Source organism: Copidosoma floridanum, unplaced genomic scaffold (assembly GCF_036245765.1).
Source record: "Copidosoma floridanum isolate Cflo_tuat_1 unplaced genomic scaffold, Cflo_Japanese_pri ptg000021l, whole genome shotgun sequence".
In the NCBI taxonomy this organism is placed as follows: Eukaryota; Metazoa; Arthropoda; class Insecta; order Hymenoptera; family Encyrtidae; genus Copidosoma; species Copidosoma floridanum.
Genome location: NW_028321898.1, coordinates 32,243,229 through 32,262,774, shown reverse-complemented (window position 1 = coordinate 32,262,774; position 19,546 = coordinate 32,243,229). Strand labels below are relative to the sequence as shown.

Here is a 19,546-nt window from a genome sequence, read left to right as displayed (position 1 = left end):
TTATCATCCGGAGGCGAAAGGGTTTATTTAATGATCAAGGGAGCAAAGCAAAGGTCTCGCGCTGCTATCGACTTCGCATCGTAATGTATGTTTACCCGTAAAGTGCGAGTTGCTGCTCGCCGGTGGCGCGTGAAAAATCGCTACTGCAGATAAATATATCGCGTTTTCTCGTTTCATCGCTATTCACGCCGATAGGAAAAGATTGCCCCTATTACTTTTCCGCAGCCCCCTATTAACGTGCACCGGTACGATGGGTATGAATGTTCGTGCTGAAAAATATAGCCTCTCCGTCTCCTTTGAAATTTCACATAATTCTTGTCCTTTGATCAAGATTTTTCTCCATTTTTTTCCATCGGCTGTCTTACTATCAAATCTACGATCGCTGGCTCAATTACAGCGAGGAAAATATTCCCTCTGTTCCGCGATGAAACGGTAGCGAGAAAAAAAAGTGAGTCACGGCATCGATTGAATCAGAGAGACGAGTCGACCACTTTCGCGTCTTTGACGCGTTCAGCCGATTTCACGTGGCTGGCGCGTCGAGGAGCTCCTTTAATTAAGATGGATTTTTAATTAATAGCTTGTCTCCCGCATCTCCTTTTCTGACCCGAGGCTGCGAATCCATTTGTATTTAAATGAGTCGACTTTATTTCAAGTGGCCCTGATTTTATTTGCTACACGAGTAACTGTGACAATTTCCTCCTCCCCTCCGCCGCGCTATGATTTTTGCGGGGTATAAGATGTACCGGCTTGATGAGTAACTTGGTCCGCCAAGAGCAAGAGTTACACGAGGCTCCGCCACCGCCGCAAGCTGCTTCCGGCAAAGTTTAATTAACTTCTAAATCTTTCGCCTTTGATTATAATTTTCTCTCACTTTTCCTCCACCTCCAATCTCTTTTCCAACTTGTCCCTTTTTTTTCAGCGCCTTGGTGACTTTCTGAAATAATTTTTCTTCGTTTTGGCTCCGTTCCTCCCTCACATGTACTTTTAATACTGTCACGTACATCGGCCGAGTTTAAATCAATTACCTCGTTGGATTTTCCACGCTACATGTGCGCATTTGTTGTAATTTTATTTCACGGTTATTGTCAATTGAGAAAACAAGGGTTCAACGAACCATAAATTTATTTGTTTCCCTCGGTGAGTCGTTTTGATTATTTGTAAACCCGTCGTTCCATTGTCAGTTGTATTCCGTAACGTCTTAATTATTCATCTGCCCTTCGCTACGCCGATCTCGTAAAATGCAAAAAAAAAAAAAAAAAAAGGCGTCGCTCCCTTTGTTTGGCGATTGTCGGCTTTTTTGTTGTTGTCCACGAATAAATTACGAGTTCCGAAAGTTTTCCCAACAGGACGGAAAGTTCGCCCCCTGCCCATATTGCTGAACTTTCTCTTGGCTTTCATGATTGTTAATTAATTTCAGCGCGTTCTCGGATAACTCGATTGAAAAGTTGTTTCTCCTCGCGCCGGATTTGTTACACCCCGGCATTTTACCGTGGACTCAACGAGACTGCAACTTATTCCGGAACACTCCTCCCTGAATTTCAACCCTCGATCTCGAGCCCATCTGAAAAATGTCACCGCGAAGGCAGCAACCGAAGAAAAGTCGTTTCGATGACAAAGTGGCTTTGTCCTCACGACAGTACCCTATTCACGATCACACGAAAACTCTGCTCTATGTTTATCTCGCAAATGTTCGTCGTATGTATCGACATACTCGGGATGTATTAATTAACGATGGATGAGCTAAACTTTGAAATTCGCTCCGACGAATCACCAAACCTCATCCAGCTATGCCTCGGTTATATACATGTTGACCCGAGAGCTCGTCAAGCCAAAATCGCGTCTTGAGCCGTCGCCTGCTATTACCGCGACAAACTTTCAATAATCCGCGAAACTTTGCCGGGGTTGAGTCTATGATGGAGAGACAGGAGGGATATATATATATATATATATATATATATATATATATATATAAATTGTAGTGTTTGGTGCTACTGATTCAGTGTTGTGTGTCGTTAAGCTCACGGGCAATTATTTTCGCCGGCAAACATCGGAAGCGCGTCCATCGGGCGATTTCGAGCGAGGGAGGGTGCAAAGGGACGGGTCAGACAGGAGGCGAGGGGATGGGTGGCGGAGATGGAAAGTGTACGGCATAACTTGGAAGATACCGCACTCGGCATTGGATACCGCAAATATTTTTGTTGCGGAATTTCTTGATAGGAGCCTCGTCGATAATTGCATAGCTCGGTCTAAGGGCTCCCGCCGGATCTATTGATTCGTTACTCGCTATTTTGCGCTGCTCGAATAACTCGGCAGTTATACCCTTGGGAGTTTTCGTGATGAACTTTCTTCGAAGATGATTAAGCTGCGCGATCGAATAAAATAACCATTGGAGCTTGAAAGGGTGAACCAGAAATTCGGAGCCAACAAAACAGTCGTCCGGGGGTCAACTAATCTCTCGAGTAAACTGTTCCGAGCCCCTGGTTTACTCTGCTCGGAGGGTCTCGAGTGTTGTTAGGTAGTTCGATCGATTGCCCAACGGCGTCTAATCTCGTCTATAGGGTGGATACACCCACTGTTCAAGGACTCATCCCGTTTTTAGTGCCCGCTGGAATTACCATCAAAAACACATTTGTTACATTTTATTGAGCTCGCTCACTCTCAATTCAAGCTTCTTCAACTACACGTATGTAAAGAGTGCTGTTGGCATTGCTTTTTGTTTATAATATGCATTGCAGTTGTGATGATTAACAGAACAATCGAATCTATGGGATACCGAGTATTTAACCATCTACTGCCGAACTAGCCAATCGACGAAGAAAAACAATGGTTTGGATCGATAGAACAAGCAAACTACCATTAATTAGATTTTATTAGCAAACAGAAGTTTCAATAGCTACAGGCTACGAACAGTCTAGAATTTACAGAGTGTGGCTGTTGGAACGGTTATTCTATCGCGTAATGAGCGAAAATCCAACCTTGTCGAGCAGTGATTTAATTCAACTGTATGAAATCGATAAAAGCCTTCGCCGATTGGATGAAAGCAATGGCCTTCCGAGCGAGGAAAAACATCGAATTCGTTTAAAGAGAGCTAGCAATCACACGCGCGGGCTGATTGCACTCATTGAACAAATCATCAAACACGAGTATACCGTTCTCCGTCCTCTCTTTTGGGATTTCCCCTCCTCGGGCATTCCTCCAAAAATAAAGTAGCGCATCATTCAACTGCACGTCTCCGCCCAAAATTCGCCCATGGCACCTCGTTACGACACAAGCGCGCGCTGCAAGCTCCTCAACATAATCCCATGACTTTTCGTCCGCGTCGATTTAGTACGGATACACGGAAAAGAAGAGAGCTGCAACGAGAGGCGGAGGAAAAAAAGCTGGCGCGCTTTGTCCCCCGGCTCCAACGAGCCGCCCTCCTCCTCCCCCGTCCCGGAATACATCTCCCTCTCGTTCTCATCTTCGGCTCTTCCTCCCGGCAGGCCGCTCCATCGCTCGGCTGGCCGGCCTTTAAATTTAGAAATTTCGAATTTCCGCACGACGCCGGCCCGCCGCTCGCCTCGGCCGGCGTCGCAGCGCAGTTTACGCCGAACGGCTCCCAACGACGCGACACTCTTTCTCTCGCCCCGATCCCTTGTTTATCCCGTCTCGCTTGTTTTCATCTTTATTTTCGATTCCCCCCGCCCCCCCCCCGCCCCTCTCCACCCGTCGTCCGATCTTTAATTTATTCATCGAACCGATCTCGTCCCAAAGATTCATCGATAACCAAAGGATCGATTCGACGCCGCAAAAGTGCCTTTGTACCGCGTCGCATGGGATTTCTATTTTCGGCGCAGTCCGCGTCAAGTGCATAAAGTGTGTGCTTTTTATGGAAAGCAAAAGTGATTGCAGTGAAAAAAGTGGCACGTGTTGGGCAACGATACATTTTCCGGTCCGTCGTCCCAAAGAGTGCTAGTGTCACAAAAATACAGTGAAGAAAAGGTTGAGCGGGTATGGACGCATATAATGCGATGGGATTCTCGGGTATACGTGTACAAAAGCCACCAAGCGATTAACGTCTTCTAGCGGCACGCGTCGCTTGCTCTGCGTGTACGTGTGTATATAATACATGTACACAAACACATGATACGTGGACGTTAACCCTCGGCTCGTCCCTCTCGCTCCGCGTAGCCTAAAAATAGGAGTCAACGGTATACATGTGTGTACGGTAGATAGAGAGCGTCCCCGTTTTCTCTCTCTCTCTCTCTCCCGCTGGCTTTTTCGAGCCCAAAGTGTCGTCGTCGTCGACGTCGTTTTGGCAAACTTCTTTGACGCTATATGGTGGACGTACGTTTTATGCACAAAGTGTATATACGCGCGGACCTGAAAACATGACGACGCCCTGCATTATAAAGAAGATGCATCCGTTCGAGTGACGCTGGCTTTGGACGCGTCTATTTTCATTTGCTCGTTTGTTTTCGCTATATACACCTCTGGACTAGCAACTACACCGAGGGTGGGCTGGTGCGGCTTTTTCCTGATGTAAACAATGGGGCCGACAACTGGGCTGCTTTGAAGTGGTAAGCAACGATGACGGATTCATGTTATTGCAGAGCCCGAGTGTTTACGGCATCCATCGGGCCGGTCAAATACTTTTTTTTTTTTTTTTTTTTCAAACATTAAGTGAAACAATACTCTAAAAGTATATTCAAAGGGCCCGTGTATCGTCGATCCGCTCAGTTTTCCAATTAGATAAAATGAGACAAATCTGGAGTCACGCCAATACCTTCGAGTTAAATTGCAATATGGGCTGAAGTAAAAATTCGGATACTTTTTTTTTCTTTTTGAAGGAAAAAGTAATTTGATATTTTATGCCCCCTTTCTTACGTACGAGGGGGAGCAATGAAACTGCACCATCGAAGGATAAAAATTATATAGCGACCCATCGATAACTAAAATACTTGTAGCGAGCAGCGGGATACAAACAAGTCGAGGAGATGAAATAAAAGTTGTCGTGGAGGAGGTAGACCTCCCCTATAAAGGCCCTCGACGATGTTACGGCTGGAGCTAGTGGGGCTGGTGTTGCTGGCTTGCACCCAGATCCTGACGGAGCAGCGCAGCTTTTACGGGCACCGAAATAGGGACGCGGCTGCCGGGGGCAATCACCACGGCGCGAGGACGCGCGAGATCCAAATCAAGTACGGACGGCTCAGGGGCACCATAGTCCAACCCAAGGCCGACAACCTCCAGCTCGTCGACGTTTTCCTCGGTGCGTATACATGTCTATGTCCATACCATCTCGGCTAGCCGACTATTTAGGAGTTTTTTTTACTACTCTTGAATTAACAGTCAATCTTAGTTATTGTTTTACCAATCATTTTGCCCTGAATAAAAATGGGCTCATGTGAAAAACACAGATCGGATTTATAAATTTACCAAACGCAGGGAAATAAGTCAGAGGGGAAAAAGTAGTGTTTATTTTTAGAAATATAAAGCCACAGCGTAGTTTGGGTGTCATTTGTAGCGTCAATTTAAAAAAGTCGGGGAAAGCGATGATGACGAGATATTTCATATCCACTTTATCCGAGTGCACAACAGCCCACGAGCCTACACGTGTGATAACATAGCGCGTGTGCAGTACGGAACACTCGGTGCAAATAAAACGGCCTGCAGGTGTTGGGAAAGAGAAATATTAAAAATTGAAAATGAAGGTGAGAACAAACGGTAATGATGATGAAAAAGCTGAGATGAAAAAAAAAAAAAAAAAAAAATGATAAGTCCGTAAAATAGACACACTTGGGGGATAAAAGTATGAAGAAAGGGTGATGAAAACGAGGGAATACGCTCCTCTTGTCGTGCAGCGCATACCCAAGTGTCAAACAGACCTCGCTCGTTTCTTCTCCTTACAAAAACATTTCCGAGTAACCGATGACCGCACCTTTTTTATTTTTTTTTTCTTTTGACAAACGTTGATTATTTTTACAACCCCTCGCGATTCAGGCGTTTTGGGTGTCATCTCGTGGGTTCGCCAGAAGTGGAAGTCTAGAAAAACGAGTGATTGAAGGAAACGGCGCGGTAAATAGTAAGCGAACCCAACGTTATGTAGGAGCGACATCAAAATGCACTCGAGAACCGGGACGGTAGAAAATTGGAGGAGTAGCGTCGGCTTTATTTATCGAGGGTGGTTTTTCTCAAAAAAGGAAGAAAAAAATAAATTCACTACCGAGAAATCAGGGGTGGAGGGTGAAAGGGACGAAGAAGCATCGATCGTCAATCGGGCGCGAAGTAGCGCCGAAAAGGGACCATCGTTAACGGGGCATCGGTTCGAGTCACGAAGCAGGAGGGGGAGAGCAGAGTCAAGATTAATCGGCTGATGAGAGGAGAGGAGCCCTCGGAATGGAGGAATATTTATCAGAGGACGCTAAAACGGACTCCCCGGGGAAAGTCTTGTGGCCGTTGTTATATACATGCGTTTAAAAGTGGAGGTCATCTCCCTTTGCGGAGTATCCTTGGCATTGCCAATCCCAATCCTTTAACGCCACTCTACCAAAAATGTCAATTTACAAACTTCCACAAGCTCCTTTACAGAGTAACAAAGATGATCTCGCCGTTGCTGTGCTAATGCAAATTGATTTGTTTCTGCTGGCACATTATGTCCAGGATCAAACATCACAGCAGCGTTTCTTTGCAGAGACTCCGGCAAAGTTTAAAGCTCCTTTTGCACCACTGAGCCAACTCTCCGAGCTCCCAGCTCTTGAAAAATCTAGGAAAAAAAAGTCGTGCCGGCGCGAGAGAGGTGCGGGGGCAGTAAGTCGAAAGGGCGTCCTTTTGAATTTTTTTTTGTTTTTGGTCCCAGGAGTGCCGTACGCGGAGCCACCGGTGGGTACGCATCGCTTCGAGCCGCCGACCACGCAGACGCCATGGATGGGGGTGAGGCACTTTGTCAACTTTAGCCCCGTGTGCCCGCAGGTGCTGCCCAACACGGAAGAGGAGGTGGACGCCACGCGGCACGAGTACCTCAAGCGGCTGCTGCCCTTCTTGCAGGATCAGAGCGAGGACTGCCTCTACCTCAACATATACGCACCACACCAGAACAACAGTGAGTACAGTATACAGTATACTTACCACTTGATGACGATTCCCGTGATTATTTCTGCCCACAAACAATTCAGTCGTTTCACGCTTTCCTTATTTTGAATTGTACCGTCTCGTCAGGAGTGCTCCGAGTATAAAGACTGTAAAACGATGAATAATGCAGGTGGTTACTCGGAGATATATAAAAGTGCCCTCGCTCGGTAAAATCAGGAAATAAAAAATTCAGTGGCGCACCGAGAACTTGTACGAAACTTGGATTTTTCTTTGCGAGTAAAAAATTTAAGCGCAGTTTTCCGTCCCTCCTTATCTCACTTTTTTTCCTCCCTCCCTTCCCTCCACCGGCCGAGTTAAACAGTCAAATCTTACGAGCCCTCTCTGCAAGTGACCAAAGCACGTGGAGCGCTCGTAATAAAAATTCACAACCAAGTGCAGCGCGAGCAAGGTCTCGCATTGCCAACAGAAGGGGGGGGGGGGAGAGGGAAAGTAGAGGGCAAAAAAAGCCGAGAGCCGTGCTAAGAAGAGACGGCTACGCGTGTGTGTGTAATGACTTTTGTACGTATACGCGGACAGAGCGAAAGGGGGAGAAAAAAAAAAAAAAAAAGTTGAAAGTGCTCTTTCTCCGCTGGCTCTTTTCCTCCACTACTACACGAGATTCCGTCACTTTTGAAGCTCCGCTATATATAAAATTTGTCTAATGGTTTGAACCACGCGCCGGCGAGTGCACCGTTTTTTCTTCCTTCTTCTTCTTCTCCTCCTTCTTCGTCTGTCCCTCGTTTTTTGCTCTTTTACCACCTTATACTCCCCCTTGAACCCTTTCCAGCTATTTCCAGTTCGCGATTTTACTTTCGCTTCTGCGATCTTTACCCCACGTTGCTCCCTTATTCCGGAAATTTCGAGCATTTAAACCTCGATTCCCCCTCGCCGAAAATTCTTTAACAAAATAGTAAACAGCCAAACATGTTTGCTTGGATTAACTATTTTCGCGGCTGCGGGCCATTTGATCCCAATATTTCGATGGAAGAGTGAAAATAAAACCAAAGCGTCGATTGTACGTGCCATCGGTGCTCCGTGAGATTTGCGATGCGAAATGCCGTCTCACGCGTGTTTAGCGTGTTTCGCGTTGCGAGCGCATTTTCTTCTCCAAATCCGGGTAGGTACTTACAGTTGCGCCGTCTAGCCTTAAGAAGCTCTTGCCGTTGTGCACAGCTTCGGTGCCAAGCCATTTCCATCCCCCCCAACCCCTAGCTCTTCTTTTCACGCGTATACGGTGGCAGCCAACGACGAGTGCATCACCTCAGAGTTTGAAAAGAAGGTCCTCCAAGTAAACGGCGCACACAACGGCAGGCCTCGAGAGTCGGACAATACTTTCTCGAGAGGAGGCAGGGGGCTCTCCTCTGTTGCTCCTGGCAACCTCCGTCTCTCCCTTATACCATCATCCTTTTGGCTGGTTTACGATGTAGGTGTACCTATATATATATATATATCGCGCCGCCACTTTATCCCCCCTTCGCTGCATTAAGATTTAACGCGCGAGAACTGATAAGGAAAAAAATTAAGGGGAGAAGGGTCTAAGCCCTTCTTCATCGCCGTCTGTTGGCTCGCGCTGCTTATTTATGGATTTTCAATAAGCCGTTTATAACGCAATTTACACTTTTTTTCTTTTTTTTTTTTTTTTTAATCCACACTCCTCCGTTTCCTCGATGCTCCTGCCTTACTATTATTATTATTTTTTTTCCTCCTAAGCTGATTTTCTTTTCCATCGAGTTCTCAGCCGAGGGATTTTTTTCTCTTTACCCAGACCTTTTGTACTCATTTACCATCTATTCTCTCGTTACGGAGGATCGAGAGGGAAAAAATCTCGCCACTCTTACACCGTCGTCTATGAGATGAAAAAAAGCAGTTTCCTCGTTCGTAACTCAAATCTTTTGCCTACTCCTCCCACGTTTCCTCACTTGTATAAAGGCACAATACATGCGTTTTCTATCGCTGTATGTTGCGACTTGTTACTTTGACGGTAAAAAATGAAGGAAAAAAGGGCAGCGTTTTTTAAACTAGTCGGAATCGTTGGCGAAGGGTAAATATTTGCGTAGTGCGAAAACGCCCTCTCGATTGGGACGTCGACAAGCACCAAGGGCCGAAAGGGCTCTAAATAGACCAAGAGGCCGTGCTACGTGCAGAGGTATCCACAAGCGCGGGCAGGTATGTCGTAGGGGGGTGCAAGCGCATTTTTACGAGCCAAACTGCCCTGAGCTCGGAGAGGAGGAGCAAAAAAAGGAGAGTTGCGTATCGTTGCGAACTTTACAGGAGCAATCTACTGAGTGCATGCCGGTACGAGCGTGCATTCATCGCGAGCTAGGGCAGAGCTCGGGTCAGCAGGCCTGACCGAGTTACCGCTAACTCGGCTCCCCTCCCTCCCTCCTATAGGCTATTGTCTTTCGATACAACCGCGGAGAGCTTTTTTTCCCCACCCCCTTGCGGACCCCCCTGCACTACGGCACTGTCGCGTTTCACTTATGTGAGTTCTTGAATTCTACCCGGCGCTAATTGTTCTGCTCCCATTAACCTACCAGTGATTTCCAACACAGTCGGCGAGTCTCTTACGATGTTTCGTTTGACACGTAAGAATAATTTTTTTTTTCATTAGGTAGTGTAAAGAGTACTCGGAGTGTCATTATTCGAGTGACTTATCGAGTGATCGAGAATTCGTGCAAAAAAAGTACATGTGACTTACATGTTCATGACGATATTTTTTGTTTGTTGTTCAAAATGGTGGTCTTGAAGTTAATAAATCGAAAAGCTTGTTCACGAAAGCTTTCAAAGCAATGTTTCAAATATCACGGATCGATCAAATGTTGTGCCGGTGTTTGTATGACGCGTCGACAAACGCGCACTAAAATCATTCCGGAGTTTAGCGCGGGTGACGGGATATTGCGATTATTATTTGCTACGCCCGTCATTATTCGTGCATTAAACAAGTACCATATATATATGTATATAGGACCGAAAGCCCCCGGGTCATAAATGATATATAACATCGAAAATCACTCAGCCGTCCGAGTTTAAATACGCTCGATCTAATGCTCGGTCCACCGACTGCCGATTCGTGTATAATCGGTGTGCCACGCCAGGGGCGAAAACTTGAATTCCACGGGATTTTTCGTGCCCACCCTCTCGTGGTAGACCTTTTGACGAGTTTTCGCGTAATTTTTATCCAACCGAGTGCGCCCCGCGGCTCGCTAATGGCGTCATTTTTCATGACGCCGGTCGTTTTCCACTCGGCCGAGTCGAATAGCCGGCCTCGCGAAATATGCGTGGCGCTCGTCCGTTTTCCTTCTTCCACCCCTCCACCCCCAACGAACTTTTCAGCCCTCCTCGTCTTGTTTTTTTCATGAATTTGCAGCTCTTTGTAGCAGGTACCTTCCCGTGCCCGAAAGAATCGGTATATAATTTTTTTTCCACTGACGACCAAAGTGGTGGGTGTATCTCAATTGGATGGACAAAAATATTAATCAACAGACGCGCAAGTGCTCGCAATCAGAGCACAATCACCTGGATTTGCCGTTGCGAGCCGTAGTTTGGCGGTTTGATTGTCAAATACGTGTCGCGCGGTGGATCGCAGCGCCTAAACGCGGCGTCACGTGGCACCGCGGCGCAATCACTGATTCTCCGCGACACTGCGTTTATGAGCCAAGAAATCCGCGGATATATGAATCGCGAGCAAACAACCGCCCGTCAAAGTTTATGTACCGTTCGCGCATACCCGATGAGCTCTACAACCGCACGGCATTCGTTTAAGAAAATCAAAAAATATTGTTTGCTCCGTTGTAGGTATATACAGATAGGTATACCCACTGATTTTCATACATATAATATATATAGCTATGTATGAAGCCACGCAGTGGCTCGTCTGATTTTCGTTGTTTGGCGCCAGCTTTAATTTCCAGGGGGGGGGGGCTTTTAGGGACCCGGTGTTTGCTCGCGCTGCTGGCGCTAATGACATCTCGTCACAATGAGCCTCCGGATTATTATTTGTGCTCGCAGTATAACTCGACGCTCGCGTAAACTCTCTCTCACCTCAGGGCCGTCATGTTATGCCGTATGTATGTATGTACATATATATAAGAGTATCAGTGTAATACGAGCTCGAACTCCGCGTTGTAATTTTAGGTAGCTGCTTGTGCTTTTTCATTAATCCGCGCGCTAATGGCTGCTTGAAAATCACCGGATGGAAATTCCGTCGCGGAATATCGAAATAAAACTGTATCGATCTCACCTGTAGTGGGTATACGACTGTCTGGCACATCAGGGACACAATAATCATCGTTATATTGTTTCACGAGCCAGCGTATACCTCCTCTTTTCGAGTATATGCTTTCGATGATTTTTTTTCCCTTTTGCTTATGGTGCATGGACTAGATATCGCAAATACCTAATGAACTAGTGCATTTACGGCTGGAGAAACATTGCAATCCGCGTAATTGCGCGTATGGCGCGTCGCGGGTTACTGACATCGCTGTGACACCGTTATGATACGTATCGAGCCCCGGTATCGTCGCATTAGGTAATTAGCAAATCCATCCGCCGAATTTTATCCGAAAGCTCCGACCTGTACGGTATTTTATCTCGATTGGTTTTTCCTTCCACTCCACTTTTTACCCCGTCTCTCTGTTTTTTTTTTTTTTTTTTTTTTTTTTTTTTTTTTGCACTTTAATAGCTATCTCAGGCAGCCCATAGGAGCGAACCATTGATTAATGCTGCACGCGCGTGTATGTGCTTTTGCCAATCACTCAATTACTTTTTATCGCGAAGCACCTTTTTTTTTCAATCACGCACGATTAAAAAGATCCAAACGAATTGCTTCAACAAATTTAAATCTACTCAATTTTGATTTCCAAAACCTCCCACGTCTGAAATACAAAAATGATCTTTTTGTGTAAGAGGATGGGAAATGCCAGCCCTATCGTTTGCCGCCTTACCCCGTATTATTTTCCTCCGATGTAAAAAGCTCCCGCCGACACGGCTTTGCACTTTGGCCGGAAGCGCCCGCCGGTGCATCTTCGCCCCCACGGCTGCCAAGCCGCGACTGACGCCCTGCAAAAGCCAGGGGGTATAATGACCTCCTCTGCTTTTCTTTGGGAGTTTTTACGCGGCGAATAAACGGATGGAGGGCCGCGCTCGATACTCCATCAATCGGCAGCATCATCGACGGCTCCATGTATACCATTGCTCGTGTTGTTTTTGCTTTCACTTTGAGGAATCCACCATTTCGAAATAAAATTCTCATGAAACCATCAACGAGCCGATTTTCGGTGATGTATAAAAAAGTTGTCCAACGAAAGCCACACTCTATATACACCGATCTGCCGATAAATTAATCCACGGTGCTCGTCAACTTGAACACTGCCGGCATCTGGCGAGCTGCTCGCAACGCTCTGCCGTTGGCTCTCGGGATAAAAGCTCCGAGACCCACCCATTGGAGCAGGGGAGCCACGGCAGTTCGGCCGCAAGCTCAGCGATGGCAGCAGCTGGTACGGAGCTTTTGCAACGGTACATACGAGTATACACATGTCGCGCCCCACCCCAAAAGTGTGTAAACACGCATGTGTAATGTACCGCACCGTGCACTTAATGCTGCTCATTTGCTGCAAGCTCTCCCACGTATATTATGCCCACGTAACGCTTGAACCCCGGCATTCGTGTGTACACCACAAAGAGCCGTACATGCATATATACAGATGGATCCTGGACAGCATCGATCCGCCAAGTGTCCAGAGGCGCGTCGGGAGGGCGTGCACCCGCGTGCAAGCCCAGGTATACGTGCCCAATAACGCAGGCTCTGTGGCACACGTACTGGCTGGGTATTGCGGTCGGGGCGCTTTGATCGACGTGGCCGGGCACACGTGAACGGAACATTCGTAGCCGACAAAAAAAAAAGAAAAAAAAAAAAAAGAGGTACAACAAGGTAGAGGGGGAGAGAAAAGGAAAAAAGACAGGTCGTTCCGCGCGTGTACGGGCTTGAAAAATTTATCGTCGCTGGCAAAGTGAAAGCCCGTCGCGGTTCCCAGAGGGAGGGGTTATTGAATTTAATTGCCAAACTCGAATGGGCGACGATCCCTCGTTTGGTCGCGTATGTATACCCGTGTTGGCCACACGAGCTCTGTTTAATACTTCTCGGTGGCACTCGAGCGTCGCCCATAACTCAACGTCAATTAATTGCAAATTATCATATTAGCTGATACGCGTTGCAAAGTGTCGATCCAATTTATTTTTCATACATACGGTGAGGCGAACAAACATCGATTATCTTGTTGCGTGAGGCTGTTTGCAATACCCATAAACTTGACTCGCGAAAATGGAGTGGAGCAAATTATCACGGTATTAATCACCGATTTTCTCTATACGCACCTACACGTGTCCCCTGCGGCTCGTGACACGCTGTTTCATTAGTAAAATGTTATTCCAGCGTACCGCGAAAGGAAATGAAAATCCAAACGGACGTGACGTCGCAGTATCTCACGGGTGGGACGTAGAGGGAACGCGAGGAAATATTGTCTGGAAGCGAGAGCAAAACATTACGTCGGATGACGCCGTGTTTGAAAATTATACGCACATCTGTCTTTTTAACCGAGTTATGGGTGAAAGGTTTTTTACTCGAAGCGACAATAGGTTCCTCGATAAAAACGCGAGCTCGGAAAAGTCGATATGAAAACGTGAAAAAAACAACCGGGTACAACGAGCGCGAGGGTGGAAAAAAAAAAGGAAATCCCGAGACGCTGTTCGAAAAGATGGAGCGGGGGATAAGTATGCAGGGCACCTAAGATTTCTCGAATGATTTACGAGGGAGAGGAGCCGGGTAAATAAAACACATACACGAGTCTCTCAGCGATGCATCAATTTTACATGGGCCCGAACCGAACCGTAGACAGACGGATCCCCGGGCTTTCAATTTTCATGTAAATCTCTCCTCCTCCGAGAGCCGTCCGTCCGCGTCCCTCCTTCTCTTTGACTTTCCGATAAACTTCTTTTATTGTTCCTGCAATTGAAGTCGCCGGGCAAGTCGATGTGCCCTCGAGTACCCTGTATACACAGAACAGGAAAAGTGCAGTGGTCCGCGCCCTGTGAATAATTTAAATCCATTTCGATTTATGCCGCTGTGTGCCTTTGTTCCTTGGGACTTTCGGGACTTTCGTGGCGTATTATATTGTAAGGCACATCTCAACTAAACTATTTTAATTAGCACAGCTATATATACTGTTGATTGCTGTGTTATATATTGTTGCAGTATTGAGTTTATTACGGCATATTCAAATAGAGGGGCAAATAAAATTAATTTCGATGCATCGATGCGCTAATTAAATTGATCTGAGTTTGGAACAAAGCCCCCTTGCAGTTTAATGTTTGTTACTGCGTTGAGTGAGCTTGCGAGCTTTTGTAATATTTTGCATTTAGGTCGAAAAACTCAATCTCTTTTTAATTTATGAAAAATTTCTCTGCTTCGCGTTACACCGGTACACGATAATTGAGTATTATGACTTTGTGCATTGCCATGGCGCAATTTACAATATGTATGTGCAGGTACACAAACAGCAATTTGCTGAACGTGAAAAATCCTGAAAAAAGGGTGACACAAATAATGTTCGCATATCGATTGACTCCCCTCAGCCGGTGATAAGGGCGCCAATCGATTGGCTGATCAAAACTGATTGGCCGTTTGATTGAACGGCATTGGTGCCGAATTATTCTTGCCATAAGCCACTCTGTCACGCTCCCCTGAAATTTATTCCACACCGGCATTAGCATAACAAATTTGGCCTTTGGTGGAAAAATATTGAACCACCAACGGCGGCGGTGTTTACACACGTCGCCCGGCATAAAGGGACCGCACTTTGTCCCCCTTTTCTGTTCCGGAAACTTTTATTCATTTTTCGATAATTTCGGTATAAATCAAAAGTTTCCGCTCGCCGGGGAAATTTTTCATTGGCTCGAGGGAGGTGCGAAATGTAAATCGAATCATAATAATCATAACGGGAGACGGAAGGGGAACGGACAGCCGCGCGGAGAGCGGTCGCAAAAAAGGCAGGGACGGCAAAGTTCCGAGGACTATTCAATTGCGGGAGTTTTTGCGCCGACTCGTTTGCTCTTATTTTCCCCGCCGCTGGTGGTGGTGTGCGTGCTCCCTTTTGATAATGCCCCGACACAAAAGGATCGCCCTGGAAACGGGGAATACACACCTCTCCGGGTTCTCCGCAGAGCGACGCGTGCAGCGCAAGAAAATTCGCGCGGCTAATGCTCTTGACCGTAAGTCTCGGACCCCCACCCCCTCCTTTCATCCAACTACGGTTACTACCCTCGGCAATTGCATAAAGTGCTCAGACCCCGACAAATTGCTCTGCGAGCAGTACAAATTAAGCTGCCTCTCGAGCCGGCCCCTTTGTCTATTTTTTCTTCTTCTTTTACATTATACCTTCGTACGACTCCACCTGTCTCTCCTTCCTCGGGGTCTTCTCCGTTTTAATTTGCGTAATGGTTTGTCCACCTGTCGAGAAGTCAGACCCCCTCCCCGAGGCTCTTTTATTTCATTTTCCACCGTCCGTGTGGTATTGTCATTTTTTTTTTTTTTTTTTTTTTTCTTCAAAATACAATAAAAACTGCAGAACCTTGAGTGCAAAGTTTTTATCGAATAAATAAATAATCAGAGACCAAAGAAATCGAGGGGGTGGAAAAAAATGGAGCATAGAAAAAGAGAAGCCTGCAAATCATCGACGGTGGCGTAAAAAAAAAAAAAAAAAAAAAAAAAAAGTTGCCCCCGCTATTGCGAAACACCTATTCAAACGCACCTGCTATAGGAGAGGAGGTGTGGCGGACAGGGCAAGAAAATAGGACGGGGGCGAGAGCGAGCGTTTAATAACCAGCTCTACTTTTTTTTGCTCGCACAATGCGCTTCCCTCCCCCGTTTTTTTTCCAAGCTCCCTCTTTCCTCCAACCTTCGTTTGTTCGAGTGCTCCTCTTTCCCTTATACTCTTCACCCCTTTGCGTTACCTTTCGAATGTGTGTGTATATATATATATAACACACGCGTACAATGATTCTTCGAGTTACCCCTCTTTGCACGTAATACAGAGATACCGTGCACCGAGAAAATATAGTAACCGGGAATTCTATTAAGAGTATGGCTCATGCCATCTACTCTCCAGGGTAATATGAAGCACCCGGAAAGTAGGATCAGCTGAAAGGATTTTTTTTTCCTTTTGACTCTGGGAATCATCGCGTTTCACCTGTAATAACGGACGAGCGAGTGTTTTAATGCATTCGAATGATGGTCGCCCCATTCCTGTCTGTCATGTCATTGAAGTCAAACAATTTTGTACCCTCTTTTTTTCAATCCATACCTTTATTAATCATATTACCTCTTTTTGTTTCAGTAATGTACATTATTTCATTAAATGCGTTTACAAGCAGTAACTCGAAAATTTCGTAATTAAATAGCACGAACGTATGTTTGTAAGTGCTCTGACGTACACACGTACGTCAACTGTTGATACGAAATAAAACAGCTCGTGTGTAGTTGTTGACTCCGATGGCCCCCCGTCAGTTAAGCTTTTTAATATTTCTAAATGAAAAATATCTGCGTATTTGCTTCGCAGCTGTTTGCGAGAGTTTTCATCAGGACGATTGCGTACATCTGCGAAAAGATATTAAAACTTTTTTCGGAAACTGTACCGGGAATATGGTCAAACGGCAATTTCGGCGAATCGCAGTAATTTTGGGCTGTATTGTTGTTGCAGGTCAAAAGGGAAACCTGGAAAAGTACCCGGTGCTGGTGTTCATCCACGGCGAAAGCTACGAGTGGAACAGCGGCAATCCGTACGACGGCAGCGTACTGGCGGCTTACGGCAACGTAGTTTTCGTCACCGTCAACTTCAGACTGGGAATCCTCGGTAAAAAAACTTATTATACACGTATACACCTCGACAGTACATCATTCGTACAGGTACGACAATACAATAAAAAAAAGTTCGGGGCACCAGTGAAACAAGTAGTGCCGAGTGCATTTGTTTGTTTTGATGAACTCGTTGTAACGAGAGGCTTTTTCCGAGCTTGCGCGAGTTGCGTTGGGCTAACGCGATATGTTTCGGGGAAAGTGCACCCCTCGTTTGGTAATCCAGTTGACACTAGCTGACGAGAGTATACAGGGTAAACTAAATTCTCTTGCATGTGGGTGTGCAGGTTTTCTCCGGCCGGGCACGAAGGACGACACCGCGAGCAACTTTGGCCTCCTCGACCAGGTAGCCGCTCTCGTATGGCTCAAGGACAACATCGGCCGCTTCGGTGGCAATCCCGGCAGCATAACTTTACTCGGCCACGGCACTGGAGCTGTCTTTGTCAACTTGCTCATGCTCAGCCCGATCGACGGTCGGTACATTGACACATCCTCCCTCCACCTGCTTCTATCTATTTTTTTTCTCCAATCTCCTTTCAGGTCTGTTCAAAAGAGCCATCCTCATGTCCGGTTCGGCGCTCAATCCGGACGCCATCGGCAAGGCTCCCCTGCAAATCACGAAACAGGTGAGCGCTGCTTGACTCATGTGTGTCCTATTTTTGTTGTTTTGAAAAATAAAACGTGAAAAAAAAAAAAATCCCGATAGGTGGCGTACGCGCTGAACTGCCCGCAAGTGAATGACGACGAGTTGGTCGGGTGCCTGAAGAACCGCTCGGTCCAGGACTTGCTCGGCGTCAAGATCCACAAGCCCAAGTACGTGCCCGCGTTCGCGCCGCTCGTCGAGTCGGCCGTCATTCCCGACAAGCCGGCAAACTTGATGAAGAATTCCGAGCGCCTGGCCAGGTAACGAGCGCATCTTACACACTGCTACGTAGGTACACGCCCCCCCCCCTCGCAAGTTGCGTGGCTCAAATATTTTTGAGCTACACTTCCCCCCTCTTCGCCCCGTTAATCGTTGCACTGAACACTGGATTCTCGGGCGATGGAATTTCCTCTATTTAAAATTCGATTTAACCCGCGGAATTCGCCGCCACGGTCTGAATCGGAGGGTCCGGGTATTGAATTTTCACGGAATGCCTATATCTCCGTCGTGGGTGCGCGGCTGTGTGTGAATAATTAACTCTCGCGTCCGATGAAAATAATCACACCACAAAGCAGAGTCCCCGCTCGGGAAAATTAGCTGTCGTGCTTCGCATTCCCCGTGGGTATGTGTAAGGATTAATACAGGTCTCCAAATTTATCTCGAGAAAAATACTGTCGAGCTCATTCACGGCCTCGATTATAGCGACTGGCGATGGAAGTGAAAAACTGTCCGTCCGACCGTACGTTGACTGTTCTACTGATCGCGGGGTAGCACCAAGTGGGAACTTTGGTCGGACATTGCGCACGAGTTATCCCTTTGAGAAGTCTGATCGTGAAGTCGGAGGTGCACACTTTTTTTGGGGGCTACGTGCGCGGAAAAATTCTCGCGCGTTTTGTCAAAGTAGCTAGCAACGGTGGGGGCGTGCGCAGCCAATTTTGCAAACTCGTGAAAGTCGGGGCTTTCACGGATGCTCGCGCGCGAGCCTTGAATCTCGAAGTCGAGCCCACGGGAATGCGACAGCAGTATAGTACACAGTTGCGGTAGCGGTAGTAGTAACAACGCCTTGTCTTGTACTGTACACTACACACGCGCACACAGGTTCGACCTCATGTACGGTGTGACGGAATTGGAGAAATTCCACGTGCTGCCGGGAGTAGCGCTGCTCGAGGGACTGTCCAACGCCAGGCGAGACGAATTCATCCGCGACAGCGTCAAGGTACGTACGTCGCTTTTGTACATACGTCCCTTTCCTCTTATGTTCCGTAGATTTACAGACATGCACATGTGAGGGACAATTCCAAGGATGAGGTCCCCCCATCTGATTCGATTTCTGAATTCCCTCATCTGTCTCCTCTGTCAATCAATCTTTTTCTCCTCCCTTGGAAAAAGAATTTTGCGGGAAAAGTTAGTCGAAAAAAAAAGCTATCTTGCTCTAGAGGGAAAAAACTACCGGAACGGTTCTGTCTTTTGTAAAATAGTTTGCTCATAGTAGGTACAAGTAATTAATTTGTAGTAATTATGCGGAGAGAAACATGCACCGAACGTTTTAATAATCTGCCTCCCGGGAATTTCTATTTAAAGTTGAAATTACTTTGTTTGCTTGAGAAATGAAATTGTAACTTTTACACGAGTGTTGGCCTTCCTCAGACACGTACATGCACCACACGGGGGAGAGGATGAGTTGCGAAAATCATAAGAAACGAGTTCCCACACTGACGATGTTCATCCGGCCCCATTAAATATAACTAAGCCAACGTGTCTGACCACAAACTGAGCTGTACTACTTGATCCCACTACTGCAAATGCTGTTTTGCCCAATTAATAAATTCCCGTTATCTTATTCCTCACGAGCTGTGCTCGTTTCGAAGCATTTTCCTACGAGTTGGATA

The 19,546-nt window shown here is 46.6% G+C and overlaps 1 protein-coding gene across 1 annotated transcript in view; it reads left to right on the top strand.

Moving 5' to 3' along the window:
* Positions 1-5,031: 5,031 nt before the first annotated feature.
* Positions 5,032-19,546, top strand: part of LOC106647708 (uncharacterized) — a 29,065-nt gene continuing 14,550 nt past the window's right edge. Inside the window, exons 1-7 of the mRNA XM_089594870.1 lie at positions 5,032-5,248; positions 6,836-7,078; positions 16,860-17,012; positions 17,302-17,487; positions 17,555-17,640; positions 17,721-17,917; positions 18,756-18,873. Coding sequence (XP_089450996.1) covers positions 5,032-5,248; positions 6,836-7,078; positions 16,860-17,012; positions 17,302-17,487; positions 17,555-17,640; positions 17,721-17,917; positions 18,756-18,873 — 1,200 coding nt within the window. The remainder of the gene's footprint in view (positions 5,249-6,835; positions 7,079-16,859; positions 17,013-17,301; positions 17,488-17,554; positions 17,641-17,720; positions 17,918-18,755; positions 18,874-19,546) is intronic.